Source organism: Lates calcarifer, linkage group LG16_LG22, assembly GCF_001640805.2.
Source record: "Lates calcarifer isolate ASB-BC8 linkage group LG16_LG22, TLL_Latcal_v3, whole genome shotgun sequence".
NCBI lineage: Eukaryota > Metazoa > Chordata > Actinopteri > Centropomidae > Lates > Lates calcarifer.
Genome location: NC_066848.1, coordinates 12,653,819 through 12,672,392, shown reverse-complemented (window position 1 = coordinate 12,672,392; position 18,574 = coordinate 12,653,819). Strand labels below are relative to the sequence as shown.

The 18,574-nt window shown below is 39.5% G+C and overlaps 1 protein-coding gene across 1 annotated transcript in view; it reads right to left on the bottom strand.

Moving 5' to 3' along the window:
• Positions 1–18,574, bottom strand: part of ccser2a (coiled-coil serine-rich protein 2a) — a 54,017-nt gene that overhangs the window by 14,320 nt on the left and 21,123 nt on the right. Inside the window, 6 exon segments of the mRNA XM_018696948.1 lie at positions 2,712–2,858; positions 5,870–5,992; positions 6,132–6,197; positions 8,128–8,308; positions 8,467–8,575; positions 11,705–11,798. Coding sequence (XP_018552464.1) covers positions 2,712–2,858; positions 5,870–5,992; positions 6,132–6,197; positions 8,128–8,308; positions 8,467–8,575; positions 11,705–11,798 — 720 coding nt within the window.

The following is an 18,574-nucleotide window of genomic DNA, read 5'->3' as shown; positions in this document are numbered from 1 at the left end:
CTTCAAATGTGTCCAGTATTTGTCTGCACCTTGTACACTGACAGTCATATGCTCATACCATATTATGAGACTTATCTCTCTTTTTTCTTTTTTTCTTGAGCACGCTTTTGGGCACAAAATTGGATTGTAAGCAGATTAAAAAGGGGACAGGAGCTGGTGCCCAAAGCAGTTGGTTTGGATATGTTGCCAAGGCCCTCCTACAGACTGTGAAGAAGTTAGGAGATGAGCACGTCCCTGGTCTCCACAAACAGTGAAATTGGTTAGAGCACCCCTACAATGCAAAAGCCCACGTGCTTTGGCAAAATTATGGCACTCAATGGCTCTTTTGAGGAGAATATATAACCCGCCAGAAGATGCTGCATGAATAATGCACTGCACACCAGAAAGTAAATGTACTTAAATACCCATATCAGAGGGTCATAGGCCATGAGCTTACTCTTTTGTTATGCTCGTAATCTGAGTTCAAAGCACGGAGAGATTTTTCAGAAGTCCATGTTCAAGTTGTTGGCAGGACTCAACTCAAGATCCCGGGGTGTACATTTTACCCTCTGGGCTACTGATAAGGCAACTTGATATCAGCATTAAAGCTATAAAAAGATTATAGCTTCTAGCCTTTGACATCAAAATTATTCTTTGCTGATCCTTCCAGCCTAGCACTGGGAAAGAGCTACTCTGGTGCTCTGATATAGCGGCACTTTAGTTGTCAGAGGAGAGGAAAATCAACAGAGCACAGCAAGAAGGGGAAAAAACGAAGAAGATGGCATCATATTATGAATTTGTTTTTGAATTTTGTGTGTGATGGAGGGGAGAGTACCGAAAAGTGAATGCGTGAGTGGAGAAAAAGAAAATAAAATATGCGTGAGGAATGGCAAGGGTTAGAAAGAGACTACTGTAGCCAGAGAAGCACACTAAAAAAAGCTCTTTGAAAGACCGTGTGAAAAAACGTGACAGGTAAAAGCGAAGCATCGCACGAGGAACACTGTGAACCCAAGCTCGCTGAAGGTGCTAAACCTGTCAGCGCAATAGCAAGAGCTTTGATACCATCTACACGTAAGAAAGACAGAGAAAGAAACATCCTTTTCTCTCTGTTATTTGTTTACTCTGTTACTCTGTTTCTTGTTACCTTGTCACAAACAACAACACAAAACTTGCCGCTAACCTTTCAGAAGAACTGCATGCTCTGAAAAGTTAAATGTCACCAACATAATGCGTTTGTCCCCTCAACACTGCAAAACGCAGTGCGGGAAACAGTCTCCACTCTGGTGATGGCATAGTCACGTAGATTAAAAGCACAGGAAAAGGGAAGACAGTAGTGAAAAAAAGAAAGAATAGAGAGAAAAGCAAAAACTCAGTCTTGCTGTGTTTCGTGTTTCAGTCTGTTATTATACACCAGATACTCCAGGTCACAGACAGATGCTCCCACCATGGAGATCATTCCCACAGAGTACAGCCAGCCCTGCTTTGATAGTTGCCATAGCAACTGTTAAACCATATGCTCTTGAGGTAAGCAGGGACCTAGTGTAGTTATTGAGCTTGCTTGTTTTGTCCTTTATTTTTTCTGTGTAGCCTTTGTGTACTGCATTAAAATATACTTTTGACTGAATGTTACCAGTGTTCAGCACCCTACTGGCCGGGACTCTTTTCTATTATTTGTTATTACAAATACATACATATCAATAACACTGGAAATCTCTTTGGTATCATTTTTAAAAATTCTATTCTTTTCTCTATGTAATCTCTTTACACTCCTTGTGCCTGCCTCTTTGTATATGAGTGTGTGTGTGTGTGTGTCACCCTTTTAGCTAAAAGCAGGTCAATTAGGGGAGTGTTTACTAGGCACCCTGCCTGTGGCACTCCTGCTATTGAATCAATACTTGGCTGCCACACAGCATGCTATTGTGGCATGATACTGAACACACTGAACACCTATCCATCAATCGTCTGCCTATCTCTCTCTCTCTCTCTCTCTCTCTCTCTCTCTCTCTTCTCTCTTCTTCTCTTCTTTTTTCTTTCTCTCTTCTCTCTCTCTCTCTCTCTCTCTATCTGCTTCCTTCTTTCCTTCTTGCTTCATCTTTCTCTCTTCCCCCCTCCCTCCCACTGTATATCTTCTCTTGCTCCATCGCTCGAACATTAACACCAGCCTCAGAGCTCCCTGTTCAGTGTGAGATCTGGGTTTTGAGAGTGAGACAGTGACAAGCCCACTGACAACCTAATAAACTGAATTCTGTGGAGAGGACGGGGTGCAGTCATCTAACAGTTGAGACATGGCTGGCCAAAAAGAGGCAGCAAATGAATGGGAAACTGACTGACTGAATTAAGTGGAGTGACTCAGCAACATACTGCACATGTGCACTTTGGTCACCAGTGTATCCTGATGTGAATATTAAGCTGAGTTGTGTACAACTGCACCAGGCAAGCGCTGATATATGGTAACATCTTGATAATTTTTTTTTTTTTTTTCCTATTTTAAAGAGTACGGTCTAGACCTGCTCTTTATGAAAAGTGCCTTGAGATGACTTTTGTTGTGATTTGGCGCTATATAAATAAAATTGAATTGAAATGAATTGAATAAATGCTGAAACAGGTTCAAACACATATATCTTATGCTTAACCAGTTTTAGATTTTTAGAAATCCTGCTCTGCAAAACAACGGTTGTAAGAGTGAACGCCTAAGGGGTAATGTTATCGGTACTTCGGATGTTCACACTCACAGCATGGCTGGGTGGTCTCCAGTAAGTCTGGGTGGCCTTGTCATAATGGTGATGCATACGTTTGTCCATCTGTCTGTCGCTCTGTCGTAGTGAAGAGGGAGCCCTCTGGTGGTGGCACTGACACCTGACCTGACGTCCTTGAGCAGGCTGCGGGGGAAAGAGTGAATGAATCGATGAAAGAAAGCTCATTACACAATAACTGACTGTTGTATTGTTTGTTTTATTTTCAAACTGTGCCACTACTTTTCCCACTTCCACTATTACGTTGGTTAAAAGCTTGTCACTCTGTAGAGCAGTCTAATCTAATCAAACAGAGCAGGGGAAAACATAAAAAGACAAAACCAAAAGGTAATGAATGCACACTCTTTTCAATACAATACCACCCACAGTGCAATTATACCCACCTCAATTAAACTTTTAAATCATAAATGGCTCAAAACTTTAAGAAAAGTACTCACAATAGATTTTATTTACAGCATGAAAAAGATATGAAACAAAGACCCTCAAATGTATTATTCAGAGTAGGATCTGTGAGAATTCTTTGATGGGTTCAATATCTGGCATTTGGAATCACCAGTTGTCTAAGTCTACAACATAAGCAGTAAACATAGCAGTGAAACCACCCACATGGTAGTCATAGGTAATAAAAGCTTTAAAATATCAGTCATAATCACATAGTGGTTCCAAGTAGAGGCACTAGAATATCATCTCCTCCTCGTCCACTTTTTCAGACATGGTTCAAATCCAGAGGAAAACTGGGAGCTGACAGATTATCATGCAGTTTAGATAAGAACTGACAGACATGATGACCTCATCAGGGAAAATCAAACCCAGGCTGTAAATGGCTGAGATTACCTTAATGTGGTATTTTAAAGATGCTGCAGAAAGTTAAACTTGCTTTAAGCCACTTTAAGCACATGTTCACTCAATATTTCCTCCTTTTACATCAGTTAAAACCTTTCTTGTCAAACCACTTTGACTGACTGCCTGATGTGTGTGATACATGTGATTAGTCTTTTTTAAAAATCGATCTCAATTCAACAGTGAAACAGAATACCATAGCGAAAAATAATGTGCATTAAAGCATTTTGTAAGCTTCTTTGTAAGGGTTTAGTACTAAATGTCACATTATCTAGCTTATACACAAATAAATAGCAGCGCAACTTGTACTTGGCTGCAAAGACTATGACAGAATCCAACAGAAACTGCTAGTTTTTGCCAGCCTTGGTGAAAACTTCAACGCAGCTCAAACAAGAGGAGCGCATAATCATGAGCAGTCTGCCTCGGCAGTGGTGGAGGCAGCATCCAAAACTTCATTCTGTCAAGCAGGACCAAGAAATCAGCTTTCTATCTTTGATAGCTCCACTTTTCTCTCTCCCATTATTTCATTTTCTTTCCCATTCTCTCCTCATGGCACTCCAAACACACACACGCACACACACACACCGTATACTGCAATAGACTCTCTCCCTACCACATACAGCTCTTCTATTGTTTTCTCATTACTCCATTATGTTCTATTCAGCCCACTGTCTCCCCTTCTGCCTCTCAGCAGTTTCTCTGCAGCACTTCACATTTCCTTGATTACCTGACTCTTTACCAACAGTGATATTATCTTTTAACCAATTTCAAGGAGCAACAGCAGGTCCAGTATCCTTTGCCTTTCAGCTTCAAGGTATCATATGAACCGCATGACTGGCAAACATCACAGACTCTCAACCAGTGTTTCTCTAATTGTTATTTTCTCACAACTAAAGATTCAAAGTTCGTCAGCACATTAAACTGATCCAAGCCTTATGTTTTTGTTTTTTTTTGGCTTTTTTGTTGTTCAAGCCTGTACTGCAGAGACATCAGACGCTACGAGAACACAGAAGAACACAGAATACTGTTTTCAACATTCCTTATAACCTAACTTCAGGTGCCCACGTAGTGCTTCAACACAGAGTCAGCACGGTAAATATCTCTGTTTCCCTCTTATCCTCTCTCTACTTCCCCCGACATCTTTACTCTCCTCAGCCTCCACACTCATTAATGTCAGGCACAGATCTGAAAATATGTCCTAGCTTTTCCTTACTCTCTTTGCTTGTTGAGGGTGGAGTGCAACAATATTGTGAAGAACTCCACTGTGGGTGGGTGCTAATTCTAATTGGAGGGATAGCATGCAGCAGGGAGGCTGGCAGAGATAGGCTTCACTTTGACATTTTGGTATTTCTCGATACGGCAGGGATTTGAATAATGTCAGCCAGACATACGGTTGTTTGGCTAACAAGGGAGTCTGGTCAAGACACTAATGAATGTTAGAGTGAAGATGGAGCCAGCTAAAAGCGAACAGAACGGAGATTATTGGTAGGCAGTCGTAACTGTGCAAGTACACACACTAAAGTGCATGTAGGAGTCCAGCAACATACCCCTCAGAAACTGAACTCCCACCTACGATGAAGGGTGCTTCACACTGAAAGACTTTACATTTATGGAAAATAATTCCTCCTGCCCTTGTTCAATCTATTCCTTCTTTTCACTCTTTCTCTTCATAAGATCTGATAAACCTGGAATTGGTGTAAACAAAAGATAATGAAAGGCAGTAGTTGTGCCCAGACATGCTGAACTATCTCAGATCTGTGCGGAGAACTGATGTCAAAGAGGTGAACTACAGGAAGAGAAGGTGCATGCTTGCATCAGCTAGAAGCCACATGAAAGCAAACAGAAAACATGGGTGCTGGAGCTTTTATAGGCCTGTTTGTGAATGCTTAAAGCGCACACACCTAGACCTTGCAATACTAATCTGATGATGAGCCTGTATTGATATTCTACATGTTGCCCTGACAATCACAGTGTATGAACCTTGATCCTTTATTTCTATCAGTGGTGGGAGTCATCATAGTTAGGACTGTTTTGAGAGATGTGGACTGTTACTCATAATGCATCCCTCATTTACAACCTGTGTATCATATCATAAGGAGGATGTCGCTATTTGCTCTACACCTGAGCCCAACGATAACTACTATGAAGAGCAAATATGCAATAAAATGCTACCTTTAAAACAGCAGGGGGACAATGTATCTCTGGAACTGGCACATTGCTAGTCTATTTCCCCCATATAGTATACAATACCCTTTTCAGAGTTTTCACTTGTAGTAGTCCTGTTCACGCCAACTCACCATTTGTTCCCGCTGATGTTGTTGTTGTAGCTGTTGACACTGCAACGTGAGCTGAGCAATGGTCTTGTCTCGACTCCTCAGCTCCTCTCTGAGCACCTGCACTTCCTTAATCAGCTCTTCCAACTGAAAACACACACATACAGCCTACAGTAGGGGTAGCAGACTACCTCAGTTGGAAACTGGAGAAAAATAAAAAATAGATAGATAGATATACAGCATATCCAATCAATCACTGCTGTAAAGCTAAGGTAAAGTTACTTACCTGTGATGCAGTGGTATTGTCTTCAATCTCCTCGGGAACATCTGCTGGAGAATCTGTATCCTCGAGCTGGAAACAAACAAAACACACACACACACACACACACACACACACACACACACACAGACAAAGAGTGCACAGTGAGTTGGATCGATGACAATTGCCTTAGGCATGCCTCAAGAGCAATACTTTGCTATGATGGAATAATTTTACTCTTTAGCACATATACTTTGGTGACCCTGAACTGTCAACCACCAGTGTTAGATACCTTAGGCAGAGTTGCTGAGTATGTTTTTGAACATTCAATACATTTATTTCATCTAGTACAAAAAATATATTTTCCCCAAAGCAGGTCTAGACTTCAGACTATGTATACAGAATATTCAGTGCAACACTCCAATAACATTCTTTGATTATTTTCCCAATCAAAGTTTGATTAAGTTTTTAGTGGATGAAATGTCAAAAATGATGAGAATTCCATGGACAAACTAGATTCAGTCTTATGTCTTATCAGACCAGGAGTCACCAAAAGGTTTCAGTGACGTGGAATTGAAATAGAATAGAAGAATAGAAGTTGTCATGTTGTGGAGAATCATCCAGTTGCTGCTGATAAATATTTTCTACCTGAAACTCACTACATTCCACCTGCTCCTCATTCAGGTTGCAGCCTTGATAAAACAAGTGCTGTAGCGTTGAATGTCTGTTAGCACAATAAAGCAAAGACCAGTTGAGATTCAGCAAAACTGGAGGCTCATTTTACAGTAACTGCCTTGAGCTCCTCGTCACAAAAAACCTCAATTAAGAACAGAGTTACTAATGGGCCAAAAGAAATATTTTACCTCTTGGGGCTATACAGCCAAAGCGTTTGACTAATTGCAATGAACACAATGAGCATATCTGAAGGAGACATTTGATTTAAATGCAAACGCAAATATCACTTCTGTATGCTGTGGAGGGTAAATTGAGCCAAGGCATTCAAGATAATTCCAGGGCGTGCCATGTGAAGTGCTTGTGCTTCTGTGCATTTCTGCGATTGCCTAGATGGGTTTGTGTGTGTTTTTTTTCTAGGGATGTGGGTTTTGTGTGTTCATCTTTTATGCGAGTACACATTTTTATGACTGACATTTTCTCTTGTCTGCTTCCCTGTCACCTCTCTCCTTACCTCTAAATGGATTTGTCCTACTGACAGAAATGGATCTATTAAGTGATCAGTTTCACACAGACATGGAATAGACATACTGTAGATGCAAATACACATTTCTGAATACTGTACACACAAAGGCAGGCATCTAATAAAATCATACTGGTGTCTGACTGGTATTATTATATTAAAACCACTAGAAGGACTTTGCTGTCTCTTTACCTATAAACATCTGTCTTGACATCTTTCTTTGTTTATATATAGAATCTATGTACAGTACAGCAAAACTGTGTAATGAAAGGATTTATTAAACCAATGTAATTAAACATTCAAAAGCTGTTTAATACTTAAAGTGGCATCACATTAACAATTAAACCTACCTTAGTTCAGTTTTGTCAGAAAATGCGTATCATGTCACTCATGCTGAACATCTGAGAGCAATGATGCAGGGTACTCCTGGCAAACTTAAGAAGATTATTCAAACTAACCCCCTAGCAAACCAACACAAAGCCGTATTTAACACGCAAGACGGCAGCTCAAATCAAATCCTGACAGGAAATCCTGACACTTTGCTACATGTGGCCTAATTATAAGACCAGCATGTGATTTGTGTGTGACATATTCAAAGGATGATGCAGCAGCATTAGAAGGATGACAAACATTTAGTGGTAACAGAGTTTTCTGTCACTGTGCACACTAACACATATATGCTTTGTGTGAGTGTATTTGTGCATGCACCTACCAACGATATGCACAACAATGTGCTGCTGACATGTATGCACATGTGTAAGTGTGTGCATGTTTAGGTATACGCAAGCATACATGTCTGTGCTTAATCGTTTCAAATGCAGATCAAACCTGTAGTAATGTTTTGAGTCTGAGCAGCTGGTTTTTCAGTGAGCTGCAGTCTTGAGTCATGTGTTCAAGCGTGAGTTCATCCAGCATCGCCATGTAGCCATGCTGCCTGCCTTCAGAGGGGACGGGCCGCTGAGGGAACCTTGAAGACTTGAGTCCATCATAGTGCTGGAAGACGTGGGCCCTGAGAAAAGGATGAATAGCCAGAGAGAGAAACCGTCACAAAGGGTCAGACAGACAGAAAAACAGAGTGTTGCTGGATTTATAGCGTTTTTTCTTTTTTCATTTCTACTTCTTACTTTTTTTCTGGCAATATTTTCTAATCTTTAAAGCCTAACCAACCTGCTATCACTGTGGAAGTGATCCGGTCCGCTCAAGCGGTGATGTTTACGCCGCTGGCCCTGCCGACCGGCCCTCTCTGAGCGCTCAATGTGGGACATCCTGTCAACGTCTATATAGGAGGAATTTAGAGCAGAGTGAGCCAGAGTAAACAAACTTAACTGCATATCTAAAACAGAGAGGTTGCAAGTGAGAGATAAAAAAGTATACACAATGTGCTACCTGACCTGAGATGACTTTAGCTGCAGTAAAGCATCTAACACATGTATGTGGTTGAAGATGAGCTGGATAATGCAAAGGTTAGAATTTGTTTTTCTCTCCATTTCTCTACCCGTTTCTGTCTTTTGCTACCACACTAAGGCACACATACACACACACACATAAAAAAATGCACGCCCATCAGTCAATTTTTCATACCTTGTGGTAATGAATACTGTTGTGTGTATTTCAAATACTCTATTCTAGTATATCTGCATATAAATCACGATCTGATCCATCTCGCTCTCTATTTCTCTGTGCTATCTCCACAATCAAATGCAAACACACACACACAGTGACAGGCCATTTCATTTTCAAGGAGGTAAAAGGACACAGTATTTGGCAACACTCAATAGCATATAGCTGTGAAATGAACCATGACAGCAACAAAATTGACAACTAACAGAGCGCGACCCCCAGGAAATCAAAAGGACCCTTGACTTTTTGTATGCCAGGTAGTCTTTGAACAGAGAGAAAGAGAGAAAAAGAGAGAAAGAAAAAGAGAGATAAAGGAATATTGGCAGATTGAATGACCCAATTCAAGGAATTCAGCAGCGGTGGTTAAAATACTTTACCCTGAGTGTCACCACATTGCACAGCAGCAAACAGCCTGTTTCTAACTGAACTGCTACATTCCAGGAAACAACTCCTTTTTCAGTTCAGAAAAGGTCCTCTAAAAAGTAACACATTGGGAATATATTCCAACTGGAGAGGAAAAATCCATAAAGACAAGAGAAACTCAGAAACTCAGACGGAGAGTGGAGAGAAACGACTCCTTGTCCAGTCAGCTGGTGAGCAGTTAAAGGGCCAGAGAAAGAAAGTAAACCCAGCTCCCACCCTGCCTGGTTCTGTGTTTGTTGACAGCCTTGTTTTTCTGGGAACTCCCTAGGAACTGGAGCTGGGGAGAGAAGACTGTGGTCGTGGTGGTGAGAGAGCAGCTGGGGTGACTGGTTTGTGTCCAAGCTAGGAAGTCACCAGCTGAGGCAGGCAAAGGAGAAAAGCTGGGGCCTCTTTCTCTCTCTCCGTCAGGGGACCTGACAACTGGATGAAAGTACTACACGAGGCCCCTTCTGTCCTCCTCTTTTTTTTTGTTTTTACTCCTCCTCTCCCCTTCCCCTCTTCCTGTTTTGTGGCAGAGTCAGGGTGTCTTTAGGAGGGAGGAAACACCCTTCCCTATTCCACGTCTCAGGGCCTGCCCTGTGGGCTGGGTCTAAATGGACTCTTCAACCCATCTCTCTTTCACACTGCTTCTCGTGACACTAGCTCCAAGCCATGACATAGAGAGCTATAAATATGGTCACTTCCCAAAAAGGAGTAGGAAGGGATGACACTTCAATTCACATTCCTCTGGAGTGAACATTCCTCTCCTTCTCTCTCACTCTCTGTCTCCCTCTCTCAAAAACAAGGAGATCACTGTTTACAAACTAAAGAATGATATCAGGGCTACAAAGGAGCCTCAGTAATGTATACCCAGTTGCAGGATTATTAGGTCCACCTACCTAAAACTAACGCAGTCTAATACAATGGACCTGTGATAAATCCCCAGTTTGTGAAGGTTGCATTGCTCAGTTTTGGCTGAAGCTGTTTTAGAGAGGTGCTGATTCAACTTTATGGTCATTTTGAAGGCTTTAGTTTACATCAGTGAGGTAAAACTAAATATCAGAAACACCTCTCAGTGTGGGAGAATACAGTTCAGCTGCATCACAATCTACAGCCTCCAAAATGGCTATAAAGTTGAATCAACAACACATTTTTGTAACGAAAACAAAACAAAAGCCAGACATTATGGCCTTCACAAAAGGTAGAGCTCACTGCAGGGCTGTTGCATTAGACTGCATTAGTTTTAGCAATGTGCATTCAATAAACTGGCAACTGTGTTTCTACTATATGAGCATGGGTGCGTATGTTTGTGGCCATCTGTAAGCTTGTATGTGCACATGTACGGTCAACATGAGTGCCCTCTGTGCATTGCATTTGGTGGTGCTGAAGGGAGTCCTGTCATTCCACATTAAGCTAGTGCATTAAACACATTATCCATGGATGGTGCTTTGATTGGACTGGCTTCAGGACTGACAGGGGAAAATTCACTTCCTAGAATTCATTATATTCCATGACAGGTGAGGTCAATATTCCTCAACCCCTCACTCCTTTTTCCTCTCTCCTCTCATATATGTGATACACAGTATCTGATGAATCCATAATAACCTTGTCAAAATCATTATTACATGGCAATAAAGTGACCCGATTACCTTTAACATTTACAAAGAAGCTATTTCACTCAGTTTTAATGAGATTGGTACTTGATTGCATTTGCAAGGAGAAAATGAGTGACAGAGAAAACAACGATATCAAGATGGGAGTGGTGAAATGTGTGAACAGTAAGCTATTAAAGTAATCATGCTAACACTGTTGTCAAGGCAATCAAATGTAGAATCTGTTCCTGCTAAGCCTGTATATGTGCTCTTGTTGTGCTGGTACCATATACAAGTGAGTGTGCATCTGTTCACATAAACAGAGCCAGCTGGCTAAATACTTCTCTAAGTCAGCTGCCTAGCTGTCATTCAAAGCCAGTTGTGTGGCAGTAGCAGAGTTGTAATTTAATAACTCTTCAGCAACCAAATATTAAAACAGCAACAGTGCAGAATATACAACAAGTTGTCCATTAAAACATTTTAATGGATGTTGCAGGGGCAAATCTTCACCCAAGGCAAGGCAGGATTCAATTTATTCAAGCCATTGTGTGCCATAGAGGGATACGGCTGAAAATAGAAAGCTCAAACCTTGGTAATGCATTAATTTACAATTATGATCAGAAGAGTTTTGCTGGAGGAGTCCTCTTATACAAAAATAATGGACAACCTCCAGCCAATGAAATGGAAGCATTTGTCATGGCCACAGAATAACCTCACAAATTTGAATCCTGTATAGGGTAACTGCAATTACATGGTGTTGTGTGTCCATGTGTGAATATGTGTGTGCTGACCATGCAAGCCATCCTCTGGGAGGTCCACATCTAGCATGAGGTCATCATCATCCAGCTCTCCAGTTCCCCGAGGGTCCAGGTTGTTCAGGATATCCTGAGAAGTGCAAAAATCATAGGTAACACTCACTTCATTCTATTAGATAACATCATAAGCACATCATAGGCACAATATGAGTGCATTAGAGTCATTATGTTTGTTTGCACCCAGCCAAAAGTTTTTGCTGGGAGAGAAATCTAGACATCAGGGGTCACATACATGTAACTGCATAGATTTAGAAAAAACACACACAATGCACAAATATACAACTGCAGTCTTTTCCTGTAATTTAATAAAGCCTTCCAAGCATATTTTCATGTGACACATCATTTCAAAATTGTGTAGGTGCACATAAACCTCATTCCAACACCTCCAATTAGCCAGAAATGGATGTTCAAATACCCCTGGTAAATCTTGTTTTGACATAAATCCGGATCCTTCTGTCCTTGGTCTGGCATTAGCAATGTCTCTTAACAGCACCACAGCAGCTTTTTGTTGCTATGCATCAGGATATATTATGATATATAGAACCCTTAAAATTTTAGCACACAAAGGTTTAATTTACACTGTGATATACAGTAATCCTATCCCTTCTTTACTCTACCAATTTAAGTGCCTACATAAATATACAGGAATGGGACACAAAAGCAGGAACGACCCCCATTATGTAATCTCCTTTGAATAGTACCTTTGTGAAACTTACAATATCTTATGAAAACTTATTTAGAATGGAGTGATATGCTATACTCCTATCTTATTACAGATGCTGTATATTATTTTCATCATTAACAATAGCAATTTAAGAGCCATTATCAGAGACTTTTGCTATGATACTGTTTCGCACGATTCTCTCACACTAGCAGCCCAACAGGAGGGAGACACTCTTATTGCATACATCAAGCCACAGATAACAAAGCAAGCTTCTGGAAAAATATCACTCAATTATGAATGATAATACAGCAACGCTTTGAAAACCCAACAAAAACACTTCTCATAACAGCCTCAGAATATGCAGCTAGTCTGTCTGCTGCACTGCTGTGTACAGAATAATTCAAAGCACATCCAAAAGCAAAGGAATGAATCAATAGTTCAAAGCTTTATTTTTCAAGGCAATTTTGTGCTTCAAGAAACTAAATTGACAGGGCTTTGACTAGAAGACACAAGCATAAAATTACTCATTATTGAAAATCTCATGTGTTGAATGATAACTGACTAGCACTCAGTGTTTCAGACTTAATGAAGAAGGAATAATGAAGGAAACAGAATAAGCAAAACAGCATTCCAAATACTACCAACCAAGACATGGGTGGAATATCTGTCGCGTGATGAGTCCATGAACAGATCGACCTGTTTCATCTGATTTCTGCTCTCTCACTTCCTCTGTCCTCAGATTTCTGTCTCCGTTTTCTCCTCCACCCTGTTGCTCTCTTGTCTCTAACCTCCCACCCTCTGAATATAACAGTTTTAATACTACGGGTGAAACAAATATTAGATAAAAAGCAATATATGATACTTTTATCTAGACAGAGTAGTTTCACCGACAGTGAAGCAGCAGCTGCAGGCCCTCCGCTGCTGTTTACACAGCATTCATTCAGCCACAGTACTGATCTGCACTGTGAGGTGTTGTGTGATTTGGTACTGAGCTATGAGTTTTATCACTTAGGTGTGTTACGGAAAACACAACCCTCAAATAAGCCTCTAAAAGAATCTATGGGTCAAACTTCCAGCCATAAAGCATAAGCGGTTACGCTGCCATCAAAGAGACCTGCAGTGGTTGAAATGAAATTGTATAATTTCTGCCATTTTTTTCCCCACATACTGCGCACACATCAAAAAGGATGAATTGTAAATGAATGCACCAGGCATAAAAATCTCATTACCTCATTCTCTGAAACGACAGTCATGCTTATATTAATATTGTTAATTGTATTATATCGACTGTATAAACTATAAAACTGAAAGAACATTTTTTCGAAGCAGTAACAGACAAAATATAGCTGCTTTGCAGTGTATGTAGTTGTAGTGGTATAGTAGCAATAACCTTAGGAAACAAGGTTAGAAAACAGAAACAAACCCTTTTTAAACTGTGATAATTTTAGAAATAATAATTTTAGAAAACTCGACACTTATCTCTAAGTGTCGAGTTAGTCACATCAGACTTTATTGCCAAGTAAGTTTGCACATACATATATACTTGTCTTCCTCAAGTACACTTCAACAAGAGGAGCAAAGGACTGAAGGATAAACCCTATAAGTAACAGCCATCCTGCTCCACCACCCTAACTAAAGCCACCCTGATTTTTTTTTTTTTTTTCAGCATCATTCACAACTTTGTGTCTCTGTCCCTCCTTTTTCATTGACTGCCTTTGTTACAGCGTGCAGCTCCAGAGAGAAATGACATTTCACACTGCTGGCAGGACAGCAGCGGCAGCATAAAGCACTGAAAAATCTGGATAATCTCTCTGCAGAGGAGCGAATGTGTATGTATGTGGCAAAGCAGATGAGGTGTATGTCAACAAGTCTTTGCTCAGCCCAAAGTGTTCATGTATGTGAGCAAATCACACTCTGGAAAAGCTATGAGTTTATGTTAATTACCAATATTACATAACAGTAATGCTCTATAGGAATATTCAGAGAGACTTGTGCATTTAACAAAGAAGAGAAAACAAACAGTTCTATTACACAGTTATAAATGTTCATTCTAGACTATGAGATCAACAGCTGTTATTAACTATTATTAAAATTTATCTGAAAAGCAGCTTTCAGCCAATCAAAATGTAACTGTTGCACTTGTTTTCACTCAGGGAATAATGATTTGACTCGTGGCAATATATGAATTTGACACATGAGATGCATATTTTTTTATGCATCTTAGACGCCCAGAGGTGCTACATCAATCCAGACCCTGCGGCATGAGTAACATTCAGAATCTGACTGGAAGGTCTTCCAACATACTTAGTTTCATGGCACACTCTCTGCTCCCACTGTAACATCACCCGAATCTTCAAACAAACACGACTGGATCAGACACTGATTAAAACTTCAAAATCACTGTGAAAGTTTTGAGGCTGACAGTTTACCCTTAAATGACCCAGATGTCTGCATGATAGACTAAGCAAAAATAAAAGCTCATTACAGAAACTTTAATTCTACCCATTGCTTTCTTCGAGAGTATCTTTTTGGGGATCTCTGGTAGACTTTGGGCTTTCGTGGCTTGAATGTAAATTAGCATCATGGCACACAATCAGGCAGAAAGGCAAAGTAGGCAGCTCATTTTCAGTTCGATCAAACAACTTCAAAAAAAAAACAAAACAAAAAAAAAACACACCACACACACACACACACACACACACACAAACTTCAGCTTTATATAAGAATGTAAAATCAATAAGTGCCAGGGAGAAGTTTTTAGACTGACTGTACTTGTTCTTCTCAGACATCTCTCTCTTTCTCCTCTCTTTCGTTTCACATGAAGTAAGCCGCTCCTTTCAACCAAGTATCTCTCTATTAGTTTCTAGTGAAATTCTCAGTTGAGCTATTCTATCAGAGAAGGGGGTAGAAATCAACATGAAACACATCAGGATTTTCCAGGATCATTAGTTTTGTGAAGGTCAAATACTTTCCAAAATAATGTCCTGAAAAATACCCAAAACCTACATAATAACTAATGCACTGTATACATTGAGACGGCCTGGGTTTCATGAGGATGTGCTCAGCTATTGTGGCCGTGTGTGTGTGTGAGTATATGGACTATAGATTATGTATCTCTTGTGTGACATTAGCACACCCACTTAACAGTATAATTCTTTATACTCTGTATCTTGAGACCAGCGGTTTTGATGAAGGATATGTCCTTTTACTCAAATCATTTCTTCTTGTCATTGGAATCCATTTACCGGACTCATTTGCAGCTCTTGACCTAAGGGTGTTTCTCAACAAAAGTCAATTCCCAGTGCCTGGGTTACTGAATATAACTACTGTAAAATGTATCATGTAAAATGTAGGATAATCTAAATCTAGTTCACCCAAAGTAAAAGTCTTATTGGTATTACTGGCCTTGACAAGTGTAGTTAGATGTATGTGCGGCAAGAGCTTAAACATCTGCAGAATTATAGCAAATTATGGGTTCTGAGAGAAAAATAAATAATACCAGAAAACCTTAAATAAAGCAAAAGTGTTACTTTTTTACTATTTACTATTTTTATATTTACTCCCCTCTTTCAGTTCTTTCAACTTAGGCTTTGATAAGCACCCTGTCAGTTTAGAGTTTAGAGTAAAACGGTATACTGCAAAATGTCATATGAAAGCTAGTATTCAAACACTAGCAAGGTCTCAAAAAATTAAACAAATACAGACCAGTTCCAACAATTACCTGCACTACTGTGTATGGGCTCACATGGGAATTTTTTTTTCTACAGCATTATTTCAATTAGTGGTAACATGTTACTTTAAGTTGGATTATGACCCCTGAGCTTCTGGACAGCTTTTACTCTGAAACTAATGGTGTCAAGTTAGTTACTAAAATATGATAAAGTCTAAAGTAGGAAAAATTAAGAAATATCTCTATTATCTCTAATTATAACTCATCTGAAACAGCAGCCCATCTCCTGAGTTAAGATGGAAAGAAGTCCCAGTTGTGGAATTTAGAGTAGAAATGAAGTCATAACTGCACTATTTATTTTAGATTATATTATTGTTATTCTAAAATGTTCAACTTTAATTACTTTCTCCTCCACATTTGACAAGGAATCAGAACATTGCACACATGGCAATATCCTTTCTATAAACAGTTTGTTTCTGTTGGGTTGTGCTATGCACAGGCAAATATTCAGAAAAAGATACAGAGGCAGTGTGGAGGAGTCACGCTGAGCAATTGTTTAATTGTTTAATGAGTGATGGCGGCTGTAGAGGAGATCAAAGAAAACCTTCAAATCAGCAGCATGTTTTTCCATGGTTCTTTTCATTTCATTTGGTGCTCAAGATTGTATGTACTGTTGACAAAATAACAACAATGTGCATCTGTGACATATTATATCCTATATTCTGCACCAGTATCTGCAGCCACATATGTACTGACATGACATGACTGATATAATACAATTAACAATATTAATATAAGCATGACTGTCGTTTCAGAGAATGAGGTAACGAGATTTTTATGCCTGGTGCATTCATTTACATTTACAATTCATCCTTTTTTCTAATCTGTAAGATGAAATAAAGAAGGAAGTGAGAGACAACAAAAATACCACACTAAAAAGGAAAAATTATAGTAGTGACTGAGTTTGCCAGTGATATAGACGTCACAGTTGCAATTAAAACCCTTAAATAACCAAACTGATAGATAGATTCTGTACTAAAAAGAATATTTTGCACAAATCTGATTCAAATATAAAGACACAATAGATTAATCTTTATCTCAAACTTTCTTTCAGAAAGGCGAGTTTTCCTTTCCCACTTAGCAAAATGGACAGAGCAGGTTCAACTATAGATCATCAGGGAAAAACAGGCCAACTATCCATCAAAACTGGATACAGAATTTCATCAACACAATTTAAAATATCATAAGGAGCATGAAATGTAATGAGACTACAGCAAATTAAATTGGACATGAAGGGGAGAGACAGTCAAAAAATGAGACATCTGAAAGTGCTTCAAATGTCAATGCTGACTACATGAGCAGTACAAGAATCTGTTGCACAAAATAGTATCTTCTGAAAGCTTTCTATATCACTAATACTAATATAATGCAATATAATCAAATTATAAAATGAGTTGTAGGAATGTGTTGGCTATGTATTGCAGCTCAATGGCTCTGAAACAAAACTATGAGGTAGGGGTATAATGCATATGATATTTATATACATATTATGTATGCATAATAGGTACACATATTATGCATTACAAACTAACCATTAAAAATTATGTAAGCAAGATCATTCAGTGCGTCACCCCTCCCTGTACTTAACTGTAGTTTGAGACTATGCTCAGAATTCAAGGTATAATGTTCTCATTTAATTCTGCTTAAGTAAGACAGATGCACTGTGTGGGCAGTAAATATTATGTCCAGTCATGACACTGGTGGTAAAATCTATCGTCAATAAATGGATTATTCATAAGCAACCCAATCTTGTCAGTAAAAGTTGTTTTGCTTCTATCTTGCCAATTTGCTGATATATCATTGGCTTTATCTAAGCAATTTAAGATTTTCAATTTGTGAGAGCCAGTTGAGAGACGAAGTGGTTATAAAAGGCAGTGTGGTAATGATCTGTAGTAAAATAACAGGTCACAACTGTGGTTGCAAACTAAATCGAGTCGAGTGACTGATAGTGATAGAAGTATAGGCTATAATTTTGGGAATGACTCAGACCACTGTCTTTACAAACAAAAACTTGTGTCTAGTGTGTGTGTGTGTGTGTGTGTGCGTGTGTGTGTGATTGTCTCTAATGAAAGCCCTGAATGCGCCAACAGAGGTGCACACAAAACCATTGTTTTCTTTATAGGGCTGCTGCTGTCAATTTAAAATCAAGACAAACAGAAGCAGGTGAGCTATAAGCCTCATTAATGCAACAGCATAGCAGGTTCACTGGCAGCATGTTCCATAAATGGCTGAGCACTCTGCAGACAAAAGGCTTAAGCACCTCACTCATTCAAACACTAATGAATTGACCTGTCTCAACCTGGCTCCACAACAGCCTAAAATTAGAGGCAAAATAAATAAACCAGGGATAAGAGGCAGCAGCAACTCTGAAGCTTTGAGGAAGCAAAGAGGGAAACCAAAGGATTACAGAACTACCAGGAGTTTGGTTGTAAAACAGGAAGAGAAGGAGGCA